The sequence below is a fragment of the Phascolarctos cinereus genome, unplaced genomic scaffold (genome assembly GCF_003287225.1).
Source record: "Phascolarctos cinereus isolate Bilbo 61053 unplaced genomic scaffold, phaCin_HiC Scaffold_4;HRSCAF=312, whole genome shotgun sequence".
Taxonomy (NCBI): domain Eukaryota; kingdom Metazoa; phylum Chordata; class Mammalia; order Diprotodontia; family Phascolarctidae; genus Phascolarctos; species Phascolarctos cinereus.
Genome location: NW_027555847.1, coordinates 3022612 through 3042106, shown reverse-complemented (window position 1 = coordinate 3042106; position 19495 = coordinate 3022612). Strand labels below are relative to the sequence as shown.

The 19495-nt window shown below is 51.4% G+C and overlaps 2 protein-coding genes across 2 annotated transcripts in view; one reads left to right on the top strand and one right to left on the bottom strand.

Moving 5' to 3' along the window:
• CENPP (centromere protein P) overlaps positions 1-19495 on the top strand; it is a 191630-nt gene that overhangs the window by 84574 nt on the left and 87561 nt on the right. The gene's annotated exons all lie outside the window — the stretch shown is intronic.
• The window catches only part of ASPN (asporin), a 33063-nt gene that overhangs the window by 11319 nt on the left and 2249 nt on the right, over positions 1-19495 (bottom strand). Inside the window, exons 2-5 of the mRNA XM_020964370.2 lie at positions 12469-12748; positions 7617-7729; positions 2291-2504; positions 224-334 (exon numbers count right to left, since the gene is read on the bottom strand). Of these exons, the coding sequence (XP_020820029.1) occupies positions 224-334; positions 2291-2504; positions 7617-7729; positions 12469-12724 (694 nt within the window). The 5' untranslated portion in view covers positions 12725-12748. The remainder of the gene's footprint in view (positions 1-223; positions 335-2290; positions 2505-7616; positions 7730-12468; positions 12749-19495) is intronic.

Here is a 19495-nt window from a genome sequence, read left to right as displayed (position 1 = left end):
CCCAGCTCTGGGCCCCTCTTCCATGAAGCCTTCCCTGTGGCTCTAGTCCTGCAGTCCCCCCCCCACACTGAGCGTTCAGCCCCCAGGCTCCCCTCCCTGACAAAGGTGAGGCACCAAGGAGGTGCCCGACCATGCTTGTGTGCCGCCCAGTGACTCCTCAGCATTCAGTCTGCCCCCACTTCTAGACACATGGGCGGTGCGTGAGATGGCATGGGGCACGCACCTTTGGGGATGGAGGTCAGCTTTGCGTCTGCAATTCTGATGTGAAAGACGGTGATGCCTTCAAAGGCCGCTGGGTCTATTCCCTCATTTTCCAGAGGATTGGCGCTCATTTCTAGGAAGAAGAAAGAACATCACTAACAGATATGTGTTGTGAAGGAAACCTGCCATCACCCGTGGCCCTCTTCAGAGAAAGATGCAGAAGAGCCGCCAGTCCGGCCTAGGCTCCTTCAGCTGTCCGTCCGAGCCCTGGGCAGGCAGTCCCAGAGGACGAGCCCTGGACCCCAGGCCCTCTCCTCGAGACGTGTGTGCTCCAGACGGCCTGCTGTCATGGCCCGTCCAGCTCCGACAGGCGCAGAGGACTCGGGCCGCAGGTCGAGATGGCAGCAGCTGCCGTGGCAGCTTGCACTTACGGGTGAGGAAGCTTGAGCTAGCCTCGCCTGCCTCTGATGCTTTTAACCGTGTGATCTTGGGCAGGTAAGTCACTGACCCCCGCTTCCTCTCACCTGTCAGGTGGAGGCGAGCATCTCCATGATGCGCAGGGATGAGGCTTGAAATGCGCCTCCCCCGTCCACCTGGGAGCACCTCGAGAGCTGAGGCCAGCCTTTGGTGCCGTTGTCTCCTCAGCGCTTGGCACAGCGCCTGGCACATAGTAGGAGCTTGCTCAGCTCCCACTAAGCACACTGACCTCAATGTTCTTTGATCTTATGCATGAGGCCTCCAGGGAAGGCTTGCTGCCCGAAGGGGGGCCGCCCACAGACTAGCCCGGTGCCCAGTGGCGGCAGTGCGCAGGGGCCCTGGCATGGCCTCTGTGGAGTAGCTCCTTGTACGAAGCTTCTGGCTCTTATTTTGTTTTGGCAATTGTTGCTGCAGCTGTCACCACTCGCCTTACTCTATAGACTGGAGCATGTGAGCCGTCGATCTGGAAACTGCTGCACACGGGGGTCCAAGACAGGCTCTGGTGTGCCCCCAGTGAACATTATAAGATTGTAAAAATAGGATCCAGAAGGCTGTCCTCAGTCTCTCTGCGTAGGCCTGGCAGCTGAGCTTTGATCAGGAAACATTATGGACGTTAGAGCTTCTGTTAGTCAATCCGCAAACACTGATGGAGCACCTCCCGGTCCCGCAAGGCGCTAGGCAGACACTAGGGATAGAATGTCGCTTCTCCCCATCGTCTTTGTCAGCAAAAAGACAGCAGATTTTTTACAAATGCCTCTGTGTGTTCCCGTAAGTGAGGGGCCCGTCTGAGGGCATACCCAGCGGCCAGAGTTAAGGACGGTATCCCAAATCCACAAGCACAAATCGACAATAGCCAACTGTCTTTTGCAAATCAGTTTCTGTGTTCACTTTTTATTGCACAAATATTTGCTGAATTAACTCATGGATAAGCAAATTTTTCTTGCAAATTAGCCAAACAGAGACTAGGGAGTGAATTCCAGACATTTACCCTGTTCTTCTGATCTGTGCAGGTGGTTTAAAAAAAACAGAGCTCACATGACTTAAACTATAGGGAAGTGGTCATTTTACCAGCTGCTTTTCCTCTCCTGAAGTCTCAAAGGCATAAGGGTGAGGTGACTGATGGGAAGCCAGGCGATCCTTGTGGGATTCCTTGTAGACTTCCTTGTGGGTCGATGAGGTAAGGTGGGAGAGAACACAGGGCAGCCCTGGTTGGGGCTGCCGTGGAAAGGGCTCAGCACACCCTCTGGACTGTGCCATTATCAGGGTGGCCTCGCATCCCTGAGGAAGAATTCTAACAGGGCAGGATGTCTTTGGGCAGATCAGTGTCAGTCATCAGTGTTTAAAATGCTATTTATAATCAGCTTCCTTTATCACTGGAAGAAAATGCCTGGGCTGTAAAAGCACCCGTAGGAGGGGTGGAGCCAAGATGGTGGAGTGACAGCAGTGACTTGCTTGAGCTCTCCTCCAAACCCCTCCAAATACTGGTAAAAAAAAAATGGCTCATAAAAGCACCCATCGATTGTCTGTTTGACCATCTTGAGTACTCTTCCAAGTCAAGAATTTGGCATTTGGTAACAGCTGAACAATTTCTTTCACATACGGAAGAACTTACCCAACACGTGTAAAGCATTCATCCCTTTGAAAGTCTCCTTTTGTATTTTTTTCACTTTGTTATCGTGAATCCTCAGCTCCGCTAGTGACTTGGGAAGGTTTGTAGGAATCTCGGTGAGCAGGTTATGGGACAAGTAGAGCCTTCGAAGCTTCTTGACGGGCAGAAAGGCCTTGGGGTGGATCTTGGTTAACTTATTGTTGTTTAACATGAGGCCCTGGAAGGAGGAGACAGAACAGCCGTCATCAGCCAGGGAAGGGGATCCCAGGGGAGTCTGGGCGCCACAGTGCCCAGTCTGAGGTGAGGTATTTCCAAGCCCACCCCCTTCACTGGGTTGTTCAGATCGCCAACAGCACGTGCTAAGACAGTTAGGCTCAGCACTCTCAAAACTCTCTCCAGAGGGCAAGTATGAAGGGTACAGGGGAAGCAGAGGGAGCCCCCTTCCTGACCAGGAGGGCTGCTGCCCTGGTGCCCCCCAGGGAGCCCGGGACGCCCTGCCCTCTAGGCACCTCGAGTCTCCTACGGTGCCTTGCCTAGATGAGGTCCCCGGAGGTCAGGAGCACTTGAAAGTGGTTCTGGTCAAGGATGAGTGTGATGCCTGCAGCCTTTCACCCCACTCCACCCCCCCCCCCAGCCAGCACCATATTGAAGACCTAGGTCTGTAATTAGTGTTTTTTACATGAATACGTGAAGATTGTTGTGCATTTGACCAGTGGGTATAATCTGGAGCATAAGAAGTGGTGGCAGGGGGCCAGATTGGGATTTCCATCACTGTTGGAAAGGAAGTGACCTCATACCAGAACCCAATGTCACTATCCCAGAGAATGCTTAGACTACGGCTGCTTTTCCTGGCCGTCATGCCTCAGTACATGCTGCATCTCCAGTGCCTAGAACAGTGCCTGGCACCTCCTAGGTATTCTAAAATGCGTACTGATTGAGAGTGCACTGGGCACTGTAACTCAGTGTGAAGAGTGCGGAGTCAACCTAGGACAACCACCCAAGACAAAATCGGTCCCTTTAATTAGATGACATGATACAGCATTAGCATGCCTGGGATAAGAAGGGAAGCAGTCACCTAGTCAAAAAAATCTTTGTATCAGATATGACCAGTAAGGGTTTGGTGTCCAAGATGATGGAGACAACAAACAGAAATACATTCAAATGGCTTTGTCCAGGAGGTAAGGACAATTACAATCTATTAACAATGCTCCAGATCACTCCCAGAAGAGAAATGCAACATTTCGCCTCACATCCTGCAAACTGGCAGCGAGGGCTAGAAATGGGAACAGTTAGCTTTGGAGGACTTGTAGGAAGATGGGCACACTGGTGCATTGTTGGTGGAGCTGTGAATCTGCACAACCATTCTGAAAAAGGCCTTTGGAATTATGCAGATAAAGTGACTAAAATATCCATACTTTGGACCCATAGATTCCACTGCTCATCGCGTACCCCAAAAAGAAAAGCTTCACATACACCACAGTAATTATAGCCGTGTTGTTTCTTGTAGCAAAGAACTGGAAGTGATCATTTGGGTAATGGCTGAGCACATTGTGGTCTGGAAGTATGATGGAATCTGCCTGTGCCATGATGAATACAGAGGAGCCTGGAAAGATTTACACACGTGCACACATATTCTCACGGCTGCAAAGTGGAGTGAGCAGAACCAGGAGAATCCTCCCCAAAGGGAGCAATTGAGGGCTGGCTCCCCCTCTCACTATTATGTGTGTTTTAATTTACTTGTCTTCTCCTAGGGAGTGTGAATTCCTTGTGAGTAAATTCCTTGTGAGTAAAGACTGATTCCTTCTTTGGGCTTGGATCCCCAGTGCTGGGCACACAGTAGGTGCTTAGTAAATGTTGATTATTCAGTCCACAAGTATTTATTAATCTCCCACTGTTCAGGAAGCTCAATGCTGGTCCCTGGGGTTACAAGGATAACAAATGAAGTAGCTCCCACTGTCAAGGAGCTGACGGTCTTTGGGGGAAGATAAAGGCCTCTAGAAGTATTAAGTAATACAAATAGATAACTTCTAGGTGGCTGGGGAGGGAGGCACCCTATTCTTAACAGGGATGGATTCTCCAGGTGGGCTGAGGAGAGAGTGTGCTCCAGGCCTGGCCCAGAGCTGGGAGGTGGAGTGTGTGTGTGTGTGTGTGTGTGTGTGTGTGTGGGGGGAGAGAGAGAGAGAGAGAGAGAGAGAGAGAGAGGAGAGAGAGAGAGAGAGAGAGAGAGAGAGAGAGAGAGAAAGAGAAACAGAGACAGAGACTGAGACTCGCCTGGCTGCCCAGAAAGGAACGGTGCCCAGCATAGCCTCAGAGACAAGGTGGGGCGGCATCGTGTAGGATAAGGAGCCCCTGGGATTAGTTGAGTAGGGGAGGCATGTGGGGGGATCTACACTTGGTGAGCACCAACTGATTGACTGTGGACCTTTGCATTCTTAGATAATTACTGACATGGCTTAGAGCTCAGTTATCCAGCTCTTCCAGAAGCCTTGAATGAAAGCCACAGGATTGGGAAAGACTTGGTTGGATTCCTCAGGTCCATGTTTTTCTTTACATTAGGAGTCTCTCTGTAATCTGTCATCCAGAAACAGTAAGAGTTAGCATGAGGACCCCAAACAGTGAAATTCCCTGGAATCTCAGGCAGCCCCGAGGACCAGCAGAAGGCAGAAAGCTGTTGTGGAGCCCAGTGGGTCATTGGGTTCTCCTTCTTGCTGCACCTTAACTCTCCTAGTCTAGAAGCGAGTTAACCCCCCAGGCCTCCCCACGCTCTGCTGGGGACTCTCCCAAGGCAGCACAGTCTCTGCTCACTCAGAAAGCTGCGTTCTTTGGCTGTCCTCAGTGGGTCTTGAGTTACCACTAATGAGATCAGCAAATGTGGAATTATTCAGAAGTTAACCCTGTAGCGATAGCATTGTCCATGCCCTTATATCTATCTCCCCCTTTAGTCTCTTGGCCAACGTAGAAGCCACAGATCTGTGTATTTTGTTAATAGTTATCTAAGGCTAAAACGTGCTTCTGGGAAGGTGTTGAGGCATCACCTCCAAGGAGGGCTTAGCTCACGGTTTTCAAGCATACTTTCCCGGATGGTGATGGAATGTTTATTCTAGTTCTCTGAGTTTACTGACCGTAGAACAAGAGAGTGACTCTAGGCCCCAGATAAATCAGTGGTCGTGCCAGTGTGCCCACGGGGGCCTGTGCCTGCTTGGGTCTGTTTTCAGCCTGGCTGGAGGGGCATAGAAGGGAGGCCGGAGAATGTCATCTGAAGAAAGTGCTTGGCCTGGCAGCCACAGTGCTGCCTAAGCACGTTGGCCTGGCACGCTGTCTCTGGCTACACTGGACCGTCAGTGTTTTCATCGAACAGAGAAATGCCAAAAATGGAAGCCAGATCGGAGTCCCAGATTTCATCATTAGCAAATAATGTGGGCGGATAGGAAGACCAGCCACAGGAAAACGCGGCCGGCCTCTACAAGGGGGATGATAATTTATCGTGAAAGTGGCTGGAAAACAGGCTCGCTCCCAACCACAGGACTGCAGTGGTTCTCTGATCCCATGGAACCCACCCAGAACGTCCTTATAAGCAACCCAAGCATGAAGCTCCTGGCCACATCATATTCTTTTGTAACTCGGATAGAAGGCTTTCAGATTTGTCATGCCTTCGGGTCCTTGGGGGTCTTTGGAGACTCACAGCTGGAATAATAAGAATACTTAATAACTTATATGGCACCTACCACGTGCCAGGCACTGTGCTAAGCATTTTATAATGATTAGCTCATTTGATCCTCACAACAACCCTGAGAGGGAAACTGAGGCAGACTGGTCGAGTGACTTGCCTGGGTCATACAGCTAGAACGTGTTTGAGGCTGGATTTGAACTCAGGTTTGCCTGACTCCAGGGCCCGGCGCTCTCTCCGCTGAGACCCAAAAGGAGGTTCAGGGACTTGTACCTGGCCACATCCAGGCGTCCCACCTCCTCCAGGAAGCCTTTCCTGATGCCCCTTCATTCTAGTGCCTTCCCCGCCATGGATCACCCTGATAACTCTGTCCTGTTTGTGCAGAGGCATTTCGCCTGTTGTTTTCCCCATTAGAAACTGAGCTCTTAATTAGCCTGAGCTCTGGTCCACAGATCTAGTTCTAGGGATCTGTGAACTTGGGCGTGGAAAAAAAAAAAGGCCTCTGTTTTCATTCAGCTCTAACTGGAATTCAGCATTTCCTATAATAATAACAGCTAACATTTTTACAGTACTTATTCTGTGCCAAGCCCTGTGCTAATTACTGTACAAAAATGAGCTCATTGGATCCTCACAACAACCCTGGGAGGTAGGTGCTATTACTATCCCCATTTTATAGTTGAAGAGACTGAAGCAAACAGGGTGAAGTGACTTGCCCAGGGTCACACAGCTAGTAAGTATCTGAGAGCAGATTTGAACTCAGGTCTTCCTAGCTCCAGGCCTAGCACTGTCTCCACTGTGCCTCCTGGGTACCCTTCTGAATGCAGGCAACAAAAATTATTCTGAGCTGGGGGCTGTAGGCTTCACCCAGCAACCAAGGGGGTCCATGACACAAGCCCCTTCCTTTACAGAGAAGGCCTCAGTAGGCCCAGTGAGACCCAAAGAACTACCGAGTCCCAGACAGCTGTGAGCTGTACACTGAGCGTGCTCCTTTATGTGCCCTTCATTTCAAGAAGGATCTCAGGCCTTGTTGTGGAAAAGATGAAATGGTGCAAATTAGATGTTAATGCGGTTAGGTAGATTTGGAGCTACTGAGTGGCTGGACTGGAAGGGCGGCCCAGGGGAACAGGGATCTAAGGGTTCTATCTGGCCCCAGACAGCAGAATTGGGGGGGGGGATACAAATATGCAAATTAGGAAACACTGCTTGACTGTGAGAGCTTTCCAGATGTGGCCTGAGCTTCCTGGAGGGGGCGGGGAGGGGGTCTCTCTTCTCTGAATACTCCCTGTGGCCATTTGTCTGGGTTATTATGGGGGGAGGGGCATTCCTTTTTGGTCTAGTTTAGACTGGATTAGGGCTCTCAGCTGCCCTCCTCTGATGTGAAGTCACTGTGTTATTCATGGATATCAGTCACCTAAAGGAACCTCTGATGAAGAGTGCTTTACTTAAAACTCTAAGAAGGAGAGAGTCCAGCACAGATATGTATATATGTAGGTGGCTGGGTGGATGGATGAGTGGATGGATGGATGGATGGGTGGGTGGATTGGTGGGTGGATGGATGGATGGATGGATGGATGGGTGAGTAGATGGCTGAAATCAAACATCCCATTATACACATGCGCATATTCAATTAAACATCTTAGAAATATGGAGGGAAAGTCTTACATAAAGGGAAGTGAGTCCTTTAAAGTCATTCTCTTTGATCTCCTTGATTTTATTGTTTTGAAGGTCTATCAGTCTCGTATCGAACGGGATGTTGTTTGGGATCGATGTCAAACCTGAGCAAAAGACAGACAGACAGACGAATCACATGGTAGAAAACCACCCAGAGAGAAAGAAGGCCCCCCAGCCCCAGGCAGTGTCATGGTTCTCAGTCCCCAACGTTCCATCCTTGTTCCTCTTCCCAGCACAGAGGGAGCCTCGAAGGCCCCACAGGAGCCTGAGCTTGTGTGCCCAGAGCCCGCTGTGCCCGGGTCCAAGGACCAGCCATGCTCCCCAAAGCTGGACTGGAATTTGCTGGAGCTGGGAGGAGCCCTTGCAGGGATTAAATCCCAGGTCTTCAATAGGCATCACCATTGGCCACAGATCCACAGATCCACAGATGTGCCTGCAATCACAACCATGGGTGTGTTGGGGTTCTGATGAGCTCCTTGCTAGCTAGGGCTCTGCTGCTGGTGCTTTGTGGGCCTGTCTTAGCAGGTAGAGTCAGTGCAGTCGCTGGGGCCAAGCTACAGCTGGGTGGGGACCCACAGAGACCCACTCCTGCCCAGTCTGCCTCTGTGTAAACCAAGCCAGGTCACCCCTCGAGGTTGTCGGGGATCCTGGCTGCGAATGTGGGGGGACTGAGGCTTCTTGTCTGTCACAGTCCACTGGGGAAGCAGAAGCAGTACATTATCTTAATAGACACACACACACACACACGCATGCACACACACACACATATGCACACACACTGTCACACACTTACATGCTCACACACTCACTGTCACATGGTCACACACATGCTTACACTCTCACACGCTCACACTCACTGTCACACAGTCATAGACACACATTGATGCATACACTGTCACACTTATGCTCCCATACACATGCTCACACTCAGTGTCACATGCTTATATAATACACTCGTACACACTGTCACACCCTCATATACACATGCTCACACACAGTCACATGCACACTGTCACACATATACGCTCGCTCACACACTGTCATATTTATGCTGACATGCACACTGTCACATGCTTATATACACACGCTCACACTGTCACATTCATACACACACACACACACACACTCACACACTTCTGTATGGCTCCATTTCATTCTTTCTCCTTCTACCCACTTGGGATTCCCATAACTTCTGTAAAAATGAGGTACTTTTCTCTAAATACATCTATACATTTCAAAACAAAGCCAGCCCATACTTAGCATTTGTACATTAATTAGAAAAGACAAATTGTTAGTAGCTTCCCTAGGGAGTCACTTTTTTAAAAAGAAAATATGAAACCTCCACGTCCTAATGAAACATCTTCCAGCCCTCCTAAGGTGGGACCCAGGCCTTATTCTTGTTACCTCCCTTGCTGGCAGGCATGGCCTTTGCCCCCTCCTTTCCAGCCTTCGCTGCCCCCCTGCTGTGTTTCGTGCCAGCCCACCCCTCCTGCTTCAGCGGGGAGGACCCGCACATGGGATTGCCACAGGGAGGGGCCGGGCAGACCAGCCTCCTTTCACATAACGACTAGGAGGATGTTAGGGAGGCTGCAGAGCTTGTGGCTACTCAGGGGGGCAGGCTTCTTTTCCTTGGTGTCGGTGCTCCCCACACCTAGCCCAGAACGTTGCCCTTAGCAGCTGCTTAATAACTATTTGATAACATTAACTGCTCCTTGGCTGGGCCAGGAGCTTGTCTGCTTATCCCTGGTATCTGGGCCAGGGCAAGTACAGAGAAAGGAAAGGTTAGTGTGGGTCGGAGTGAAGGGAAGGACCCGGGATGGAGGTGGCCCAGGAGCTCAACCTGGGCAGGAGGAGGTAGAAGGAACTCAGGAGGGGGACCCGTGGCCGCAGCACGTTTCGGGGACCAAAAGGAGGGATGAGCCTGGTGGGATCAGTGGGGTGGGGCCCTAGCATGTGCCAGGCACGGTGCTGAGCCGGAAGGAGAAGAGTTGAGGCTGGGCAGGTCAAGCCCTAGGAAGTGGCTCTCCACTCCATTATCTCGGCCTCAGCCACCATCTCGAGGCAGATGATGCCCAGATCTGTTGATTCTGACCTGACCTCTCTCCTGTACCCCAGCCCCTTAGCTGCCTACCTCCCTGCTGAATCCTCTACTCTTCCAGACATCCCTATTTCTGTCAGAAGTACCAGCATCCTTCTGGTCACCCAGGCTCAGAACCTTGGGGTCATCCTAGAGAGGAGAATGCTGGGGTGGACAGAGTCAGGTAGAGCTTGTTTACATCCCTTCTCTGACACGTATAAGCCGTGTGAGCTTCTCATCTGCAAGACAGGCACAACAGTGCTATTACCACCTACTTCATAGGACTGTGGTGAAGAAAGCAAGTGGGAGGATTCCTGGCATAGTGTATAGAGCGCTAGACTTGGCACCACAGAGACCTGAGTTCCAATTCTGCCTCAAGCAGTCACCAGTTGTGTGCCCTTGGACGGGTCATTAGGTTGTTGCGAGGATCCAGTGAGATAGTATTTGTGAGGTGCCCTGCCAACCTGACAGCGAAAGCTTAGCTCTTTGTGCTGTTATCTGAGCAGTGGGTGCCGTCACTGGCCTGCCTTCTCCAGGCTCTCTTCTGCCACGTCCCTTGAATCCACCCCCTTTCTCTCGTGCCGGGCTGCTCCCCTCGTCAGGCCCTTTGTGCCTAGACATCCCTACTCTAATCACCTTCTGCCTGGTCTGTCAGCCTCGTCTCTCCCTCTCCTCTTCCATCCATCCTTCCCAATCTGCTGGTGGCATCTTTGGCGAGTACAGGCCTGACCCTGGCTGTGCCCTGCTCAGAAACCCCAGAACCGCAGGACTTGGAAGGGACAGTAGTGGTCACCTAGTCCAGCCCCCTACTCTGGAGGGAACAGCAGTTCTCCCTGGTCACTTCATCTTCAGCCCGGCCTTTCCTCTGTCTGGTCTCAGGGCCCTCCTCTGGAAAATGAGGGCTTTCAACACCATTATCTTGGAGGTCCTGGTGAGCCTTGAAACATCTGGCTTCGTGGGACACAGCTGCTTAGCGGCTTCTAACGGGGCCAGGACTCACCGCAGGCTTTGGGCTCTATTTTGACACTAACGTCCATGAGCCTCTGATAGCAGTTTATACCTAGAAAAATTCCACTCATACTGACAGCCGATGGAGGGCTCAGTCCCTCTTTGGCTTTCTAGACTGGACCCTGTGGAGGCGAACACTCGACATTGTTCCGCCTTGTCCGGCCGCGCCATGAAGACGCCCAGACCCTGCCAGCTGGACAGACTTCGTACACTGCAAGGAGCAGCTGTGAAAGGACGGCCCTGAGGGAGCAAGGGAAAGGCCGTCAGTGTGCTCCTTAAGCCCTCAGGTATCCAGTGTCTTTTTAAAAGGCATCAGGAAGCCAGAGCCCTTATTTGCAAAATAAATCGCACATCTCATGATAGATGTCCTGGTCTGGTAGAGAGCTAAAGCAAGGGACCTGAGATGGTGGGAGGAGGGAAACCAAGCTGGGCGTTTGTGGGCTTCCAGAAGTGAGGACCACAGAAGCTAAGCCAGCAATCCCCAGCTTCACAATCAGAGAGGATGCGAAGGACAGTGTGACCATCTGGAGCAGGGGAGGCTTTTCAGGCCACAGAGAATCTGGTGGAGAGGATGGAGCTGGGCAGACAGGAAGGGCAGCCTCTAGGGGCATGGGCAGAGAAATACCCTTCTCACCATCAGCAGCCCTCCTTCATCCCAAGCTCATTGGAAAACCCAAAGACACCCTTTCCTTGACAGTCTATGGTGAAGCAAGCCAGGAATGGAGAGAGGAAGGCTTCCCCAGGCTGCGGGATCAGGCTGAGAGAAATACCTAAAAAGTCATAAAACTGCCCTGGGTAGGCACGGACTAGGAAGGGGCCATGTGAGAGGGAGGCTGAGACCCAGGAAAGCTTGTGGAAGAAGTGAGATTTGAACTTGGTACTGAAGGACTTGGGGGTGGGGGATTGGGGAATGAAGGGGGAAGGCCTTCTGGGCCTCAAATGACACCTGTTGATAACTGGGCTTACCCCGTCACAGTGCATGTGGTGGCTGCCTCTCCTGCTGCCCAGTATCCAGTGGGGCCAGAGGTGCCTGGATCTCTGGACCCTCCCCGCAGCACTCCCAAGCTGCTGTGGGACCTCACCCTTCTAGTGCGGCCTCCCTCCTCCTACAAACATCCATATTCGAGCTACTGTTCCTATCTCATGCTTCCCCTTCACAGCAAAACCTCTGGAAAAGGTAACTCACGGCCATGGCCTCCTGCTCCTGCTCCCCTACTCCATCCTAAAACCACTGAAATCTTAGATGAGGCCCCACCAGTTTCCTGAAGTATCTCCTTCCAAAGTCTCCAGACGCTGCTGATGGACTGACTGGTAATGTACACGGTCTCCCCTCCTTTTTAGCCTTGGAAGCCTTTTTTAGGGTGGCCTCAAAGGCCTCAGCTCATTTTCCTGTCCCCACCCATAGCATACTGCTAGCACATAGTAGGTTTCTTAAGAGAAATTCAACCACAGCAAAACAATTGGGATATTCTTTGGAGGGTCCCAACATCCATGTGCCTTTGCTACCGATTGAACATTTAAACTTTAGAATGTTTCTCAATGCCACAAACGTCCATTCAGTTTCCACTGTCTGTGGGGCACCAGGTGTATAAAGCCGGCCAGACTTCGCCCTCCCCGCTTACGTTCCACGGCATACGTGCCCAGCCACGTAAACGCCAAGGTAGAGACGGCCACCTGAGGAGGGGAGGAGCATTTCGCGGGACGTTCAGGTGCGGCCTCCTCGCGGGGGGTGGAAGGCGTGCCAGGCGGAGATCTTACCTAGGTCAGAGCAGTGGACCACCCTCGAGTAGCACTGGCATCCAAAGGGGCATGATGGAAACAGGTCAAAAGGAAAGAAGGGCATCAGGGGCTGCCGCGTTGGAAAGAGAGAATTCTCCTCGTCATCATCGTCGTCCTCATCCTCCGCATCCGCCATGTCTTTGAGCATCATATTCTTTAGGGTCAGATAAGAGGGGCTGGAGAGGGGCTTGGCGGAGCCCAAGGCCAGCAGCAGGAGAAGCACGTATTCCTTCATGTCTTCTCGGAGAAGGCGCCCGACCTGGAACGATACGGAAAGGGGCAGCGGAGCGTTACTGTGCTGCGTGCCCGGCCTTTATCCTCGCCTCCGCCTGGACCCCTGGCTGCCGCCCCGGCTCCCTTCCCTCCTTCCTTATGTGGTTCTCGGTCTGGCTCACCTCGAAACCCCCCGGCTTACAAAATGCTTGAGTCATCCCACCCATCCTGCGGCACCACCTTTCCCCACTCCTGGCGCCCCGATTCTGACTTCTCCCTCTGGCCATCCATGGGGAGTGAGTACGGCCAGAGTTCCTCCCACAAACAGAGAGCTTTCTTTGTCTCTCCCCACAGCAATAAATAAGACAGGTTAGGCCATGCCTTGCGCAGAGTAGGCTCTTTCTAACTTACATATTGTGTTATTGGTGTCTATGTGCAAGGAGGTTGCTTTGCACAAATAGTATTGTCAAATTAAATTTTAACCCATCGGAAGTATCCATGGTGGTTAAGTTCTCTGGTGTACTTGTGGAGGGAGAGATGGTCCCCCGTCACCTACCAGGGGGCTCCCAAGCCCCTCACTGGAGCGGCAGACCAGTGTGGAAGATGGAGAAGCTGCCGACTGGCTCATTTGTGGCTCGGCTTCTGGCCGGCTGCCCCTCAGCACCAGAAGGTTGTTGGAGTTCCTGTGTCAGTCATTTGTCTGAATCGTGGCACTCTCATTCTAATCTAGCAGTGTTATGAATCGCGGTTCTACTCCTTGACAGCCCCCAGATCTTCACTGACTGCATCACTTCCCCCCAGCAGAGTACCAAAAGCCCTACAGAGCCCAATGTGTGATAGCCCAGGAAGCCCCAGACACATCCCCCTGCTCCTAGCATCCCTTCCCCAGGAGGATGGGCCCCTTGCTAGGCCTGGGGAGGCGGCCTGAGGCAGGAACTGGAACAGCAAAGAAAGTGAATGATGACTTGGAGAGTTGCGTACAAGAAGCTAAAGTGGTGGCTTCAGAGGGTAGAGAAGAAGGGTGCAAGCAACTGTAACCAAAATGTAAGTGGGATAAGGGAGAGGCAATCAGCAGAGGGAAGGGGAGGCTCTAGAACCAGGGGAGGGGAGGGGAGGGGAGGGTCAGAGCAAGTTTTATATGTAATAGAGGATAGGGATAGGAACCGGACCTGTGATTTCATTGGTATCGGGAACTCCCGGGTGAGGACACTTTCTCTGCCAGAGCAGATCATCTTCCATGCTGACTAGGTCCCTAAAGGGGTCAGAAGCCTGCATCTGCCAGACATTATGTTCATCTTCAGTTCTTTGGGGCATGGTATTGCAGCAGTGGTAAAGGTGGATGGAAGCTTGGGGTCAGTCAAAGCGCCTTGCACTTCCTTTAACACGACCCAGCCCCCTGTCCTCCTCCCTTTCTTCTCTGGGCCCAGCTCACTGTGCATCTGCCCTGTCTCTCCCTGATATACTCATTGCTCTATGAGCTCTGTTGCATGTTGACATCTGGTCAATGAACACTGTTCATCCACTTGGTCATTTGTGTGTGGATGGTCACGCCACCCTCCTCAGTCAGAGTGATGACAGATCCCTTCCAGGAGGCTCAGCAGTGCTCTGAGAGGTAATCAGCACACTCAGCAGTCGACAGACCGGAGCCCTGGAGGATGTTGCCCCTCGTTTCCCCCATCACGGTGGGGAAAGCTTTTGGTGAGCATACGTCATCCTGTGTTCTGCCTCCCCTAATGCTCGTGAGTGTCCCCAAGTAGAGCATTGAATGACTACTGTCACATCCTTTGAGGAAGCCCAGGTGACCTTGGATCAGAGCCTCCTTGCTTGCTGAAAAGAGCCAATAAGGTGGCACTCTGTTCTACCCAATCAAATGCTGTTTTCATCATCAACAAACAAGGGGCAGCTAAGTAGTGCAGTGGATAGGGCTCTGTCCTTGGAGTCAGGAGGATCTGAGTTCAAATCCGGCCTCAGACACATAACGCTTACTAGCTATGTGACCCTGGGCAAGTCATTTAACCCCATTGCCTAACAAAAACCAAAACCAAACATCATCAACAAACAGTAGCCACAGTGAGCACTTAGCAAAGTGCCTGGCATATAGTAGGTGTTTAATAAATGCTTGTTCCCATTGAGAGGATGGCCATCAATTGGGGAATGGCTGAGCAAGTTGTGGTATATGAATGTAATGGGATACTATTGTGCTATAGGAAATGATGAACAGGCTGACTTCAGAAAAACATGGAAAGACTTGTATGGTCTGATACTGAGTGAAGTGAGCAGAACCAAGAGGACTTTGTACACAATAACAGCCACGTTATGCGATGACTAAGAATGTTAAACTGAAGCCTTCTCAGCATTACGAGGATCTAAGACATCTCCAGAGGCCTCGGGATGGAAAATGCTGTCCACATCCAAAGAAAGAACTATGGAAGTCGAATCACTATCACTTATTTTTACCCTCTGTTGAGTTTTGTTTCATCTTTCTGATGGTTCCTCCTACTGGTTTTAATTTTTACTTACAACTTCACTAATGTGAAAATATGTTTAATGGGTATGTAAATGTAAAGCCTATGTCAGATTGTGCGCTGTCTTGGGGAGGGTGGAAGGGAGGAAAAGGGAGAAAAATTTTCAACTCAAAAGCATATGGAAGAAAAATAAAATGAAATTAAAATAAAATAAAATAAAATAAATGCTTGTTCCCTTCCCCCGGTGGGATCTTGTGTTTTCTACATCTTTCAGTGGTCCTGCCTGCCTCTTCCCTCATACTTTTCTCATCAGGGACTCTGGGTAGGAGTTTGTGTTGATGGGAGAGGAGATATTTCAGTAAGTAGGTGCTGATCTTTTGATCATTCCTAAGTCTTTGGTGTCCTTCTTTCCTGCAGGTCCCTCACATGTGGGTCCCTTGGTAGCTTCATGGTTGGCTCACCTGCAGCCTGGATCTCCTCTGCCCAGCCTGCACCCAGTCTCTCTGCTTTTTCCCATTTTTGTCCTCCTTGGTACCATTTCTGCTTCCTTCCTGAGCGTCTCAGGGCCTGGGAGATCAGAGTCCAAATCCTGGATGGAGAAAACAGCTTCTTGCAATGGTGTTTGCCAGTCTTCTCCGTCTTCTCCCCAGAGTGACCGGGGGATGACTTTGCTTGGGTAGAGGGCCTTCCTTTTGACGGCTTTGCCCTTCCTCACTTCATGTGAGACTGTCCTGCTCATGGTCTCCCATCTTCCTTCTCTGTAGGACTTTCCAGAGAAGCCCAGCACCATGCAGCTTTGGCCATTATCTCTCTCCACCTGGCAAGTCATCCAGATGTTTGATGGGTGAGATGCTGTCTGGGCTCTTGTGGTCACCATGTTAGAGCCACTGATTTACGTGGGTTCAGCTTCGGGATGAAGTGGTTGTGATCGGTGTCAATATCATTTCTGGTGTCCATTTCGCAGTTTTAAATTTCCTATAACTTGTTTAACTCATTTAGAGTTGTATTTTTAATTGTGTGGCATATAGTTTTGTCATTACTGTTCTTCTGGGTTATTAAAAATTTCATTCTTAGCTCTGATGAGTCAATGGTTTGACAATAAACCAAACAGCCGGTTCAAGATCCTCCCACGTCCAGGATGAGTATTTTCCTCTGTTAAAAATATCACTGTTGGGTTGTTACTTGCTATTTTCAGTGGCCAGTGCCAGCCAATTTGTTTTCTAAAGGAAGTGACCGCTTCTGCACCATCCACATGTCTTTGGCCGCCCTGATTCCTTCCTCCTGAACCCTACGTCCTCATAGCTCTCTCCCCATCTCCACCTTTTCCCACATTGGCACTAAAGTCCCCCAGTGTAAGGGGTCTGGTGAGTGGATAGGGACGGTCTCCACCCCTTGGTCCCCAGCCAGCCAGGTTCAGCAGCCCTCGGCTCCTGGGGCCACCCTGGCTAGCCTGGTAGGACCTCTGAGAGCCTGCACACCTCTGGCATTGCCTTTGAAAACTCAGGGTCACCTCTACATCGGGGAGGCCTCCTAGTGGGACCTTGTGCTATGCTTAGTAAATCCTGCCTGTAGAGGAGGGCCAGTGATGGTGAAGTCCAGTCAGGCAGTATTGAGTAAGCACCTACTGTGTGACAGGCGCTGTGCTAAGACAGGTCAGAGAGTCCCTGCCCTCGAGGAGCCCCCAGTCTAATGGGGAACACCATGCAGACACCTATGGGCAGATGAGCTAGAGGCAGGATAACTCGGGGTCCACTCAGATGCACGAGGCCTGGGAAAGGCTTCCTGCCGAAGCTGGGCTTTTAGCCAGGATGGGAAGTGAGCAACACTGCCCCAAGACTGAGAGTCCCTGCAGCACCAGGCCCAGCCTTCCCGGCCCACCTCAGCAGTGCCCGGGCTGCTGCTGTGGCCCAGAAAGTTGTCTCCCTGCTTCCGGTAGAAGCTTGTGGAGGGCAGGGGCTCGGGTCACTTCTGTGTATTTACCACTACCCTCCCCCACCCGTGCTCAGGCAGTGTTTGGCATGCAGCAGGTGCCTATCGAATGCCTCTTCCTTCCTTCCTTTCCCCTGGCCAGGGTAGGTGACTCCCGGCTCCCCCTGGTCTCACTTGGTCATTAACTCCCCCTCTCTGGGCTTCCCTCACCTCCTGCATTGAATGGAGGGTCTAGGCTTCCATGACCCCTAAGCTCTCTTTTGATCCGAATTCTGTGATCCTGCTGCGTGCTGCTTCCTGTGTGATTAGCTGGGATTCCTTCCTCTTTTTCTAAGTAATTTTTGAGGACAGGCTCAAGTGTGCCATGGCTCCTCTACATTCATTTCAACAAATATTCATTATTTACTGTGTGCAAAGTACCTTTTAATGGTGGGAGACCAGAAAGGTGAAAGAAAAAAATAACCAGTCCTGGCCATCTGGGAGCTTCTGTTGGGGGGAAAGGGAGTGTATAAGTGTGTGTGTAGGGGGGGGTGAATGAATGTGGGTATGTTGGGGGGTAGGGGTTTGGGGTTTACTTAGGGGAGTGGGTAGGAGGTTTGTATGGGTGTTGGGTGGGGGAATGAGTGTGAGTGTGGGTATGTGTAGGGGTGGGGCATGTGTCTATGGGGGTGGGGATTAGGGGTATGTGTGGGTGTTGGGTGGGGGAATGAATGTGAGTGAGTATAGGTATGTGTAGGGGTGGAGCATGTATGTATGGGGGGTGGGAGTGTGTAGGGATGTTGGGTGGGGTAATGGGTATGAGTGAGTGTGGGTATGTGTAGGGGTGGGGGGTAGGGATGTGTGTGTGTTGAGTGGGGGAATGGGTGTGTGTATGTGTAGGGGTGGGGGTGTGTATGTATGGGGGGTAGAGTGTTGGGTGGGGGAATGGGTGCGAGTGACTGTGGGGGCAGCCCATGTATATGCAGGGTGGGGGTACGTGTGTGAGGGGGTGTGCAGTACATCCACATAGAAGTGAGTACGAGGTAATTAGTGAAGGGAGTCTGGCAGGGAAAGGCAGGGCAGGGGCAGGGCAGATTTCTTGAATGCAGTGGTGGGGCCCAGCCTGCCTCAGCCTTGAAGAAAGAGAACTCAGACCATGAGATGAGAAGGGAGTGTATCCCAGTCAGGCAATGATTGGCAAGGGTCCAGTCATTTGGATGAGGGTGGGTGCTGTTAAATCACACCAGGATGTATGTAGCTCCTCCAGGCAGTTTTGCTGGAGGTTCTTATGAGCCTCCTGGGCTTTCCCCCACTGGGCCCCAGGTCCACGGACAGCTTGAAGGCCTCTCCAACAGGGGGCCTATTAGCGCAGTGCCCAGCTCACAGTAGGTGATTCTTAAATGCTTTCTCCCTTCCCTCCCCCAGTGAGACATGGGAGCTCTGTGCTGGGAAGGTCAATGGGCCTTAAAGAACTGGACAGACAGCTGTTGTTTGACCTTTAGGGGGTTGAGTTTACTTGGGTGAAATATTTAGAGTCAAAAGACTTGGGTTTGAATCTCAGCAGCGCCATGGAGGCTTTCTCTGTTTCACCTTGTTTCCCTACTATTTCCAAAAGCAAATCAGTTCCCCCTCCTCTGACTTGGAGAGTGAGGATGACAGCCACTGTTTAGAGAGCCCTTTAAGGTTTGCAGAGTGCTTTACAAATATTATGTCATCTGACCTTCACAGCAACCTGGGAAGTTATTATACCTACTTTACAGGTGAGGAAACTGAGGCAGGCAGAGATTAAGTGACTTGCTGAGGGTCACACAGCTAGGAAATGTTTGAAGTAGGATTTGAACTCTTCCCAACTCCAGGGCCAGCCTCTGTGCCCTGTGGCTCCACCTGCAGGTGATAGTCTTCCCCCTTCTAGATACTGGCCCACGGGTCCCTCCTGCAGTCTGGTCCAAGCTCAAAGATCCTCATGGAAAGGACCCCCTCCTGGGCATGCCTGCCATCGGGGAAGCTCTTTCTGGCTAGGAGATTGAAGAGGGGCCTACTTGTCACACTTGAGAGCTGTGTTTGTTTGCTTGGGCCCCAGGGAGCCTTCCAAGCCCTTTTCTTATGTTGCTGCCTGTGCCTGAATTTGCAAAGGCGGGGTCTTGAAAAGATCATCTTCCCATTCTGATCCCTTCCATGTCCCAAGGGTCATCCTAACATCTCTATTCTTTGCCATAATCCCAAATCACCACCAAGCAGGACCCAGAGTCAGGAAGACCAGAATTCGAATCCTGCAGCTCAGTGGCTCTAAGCAGGTCACTTAATACCTCTGGGCCTCAGCTCCCTCTTCTGAAAAATGGGTGTGATAATAGCACCCACCCATAATGGGTTCTTCTGAGGGCCCAGTGAGACACGATGTGTGCAGAGCTTTGCACATCTCA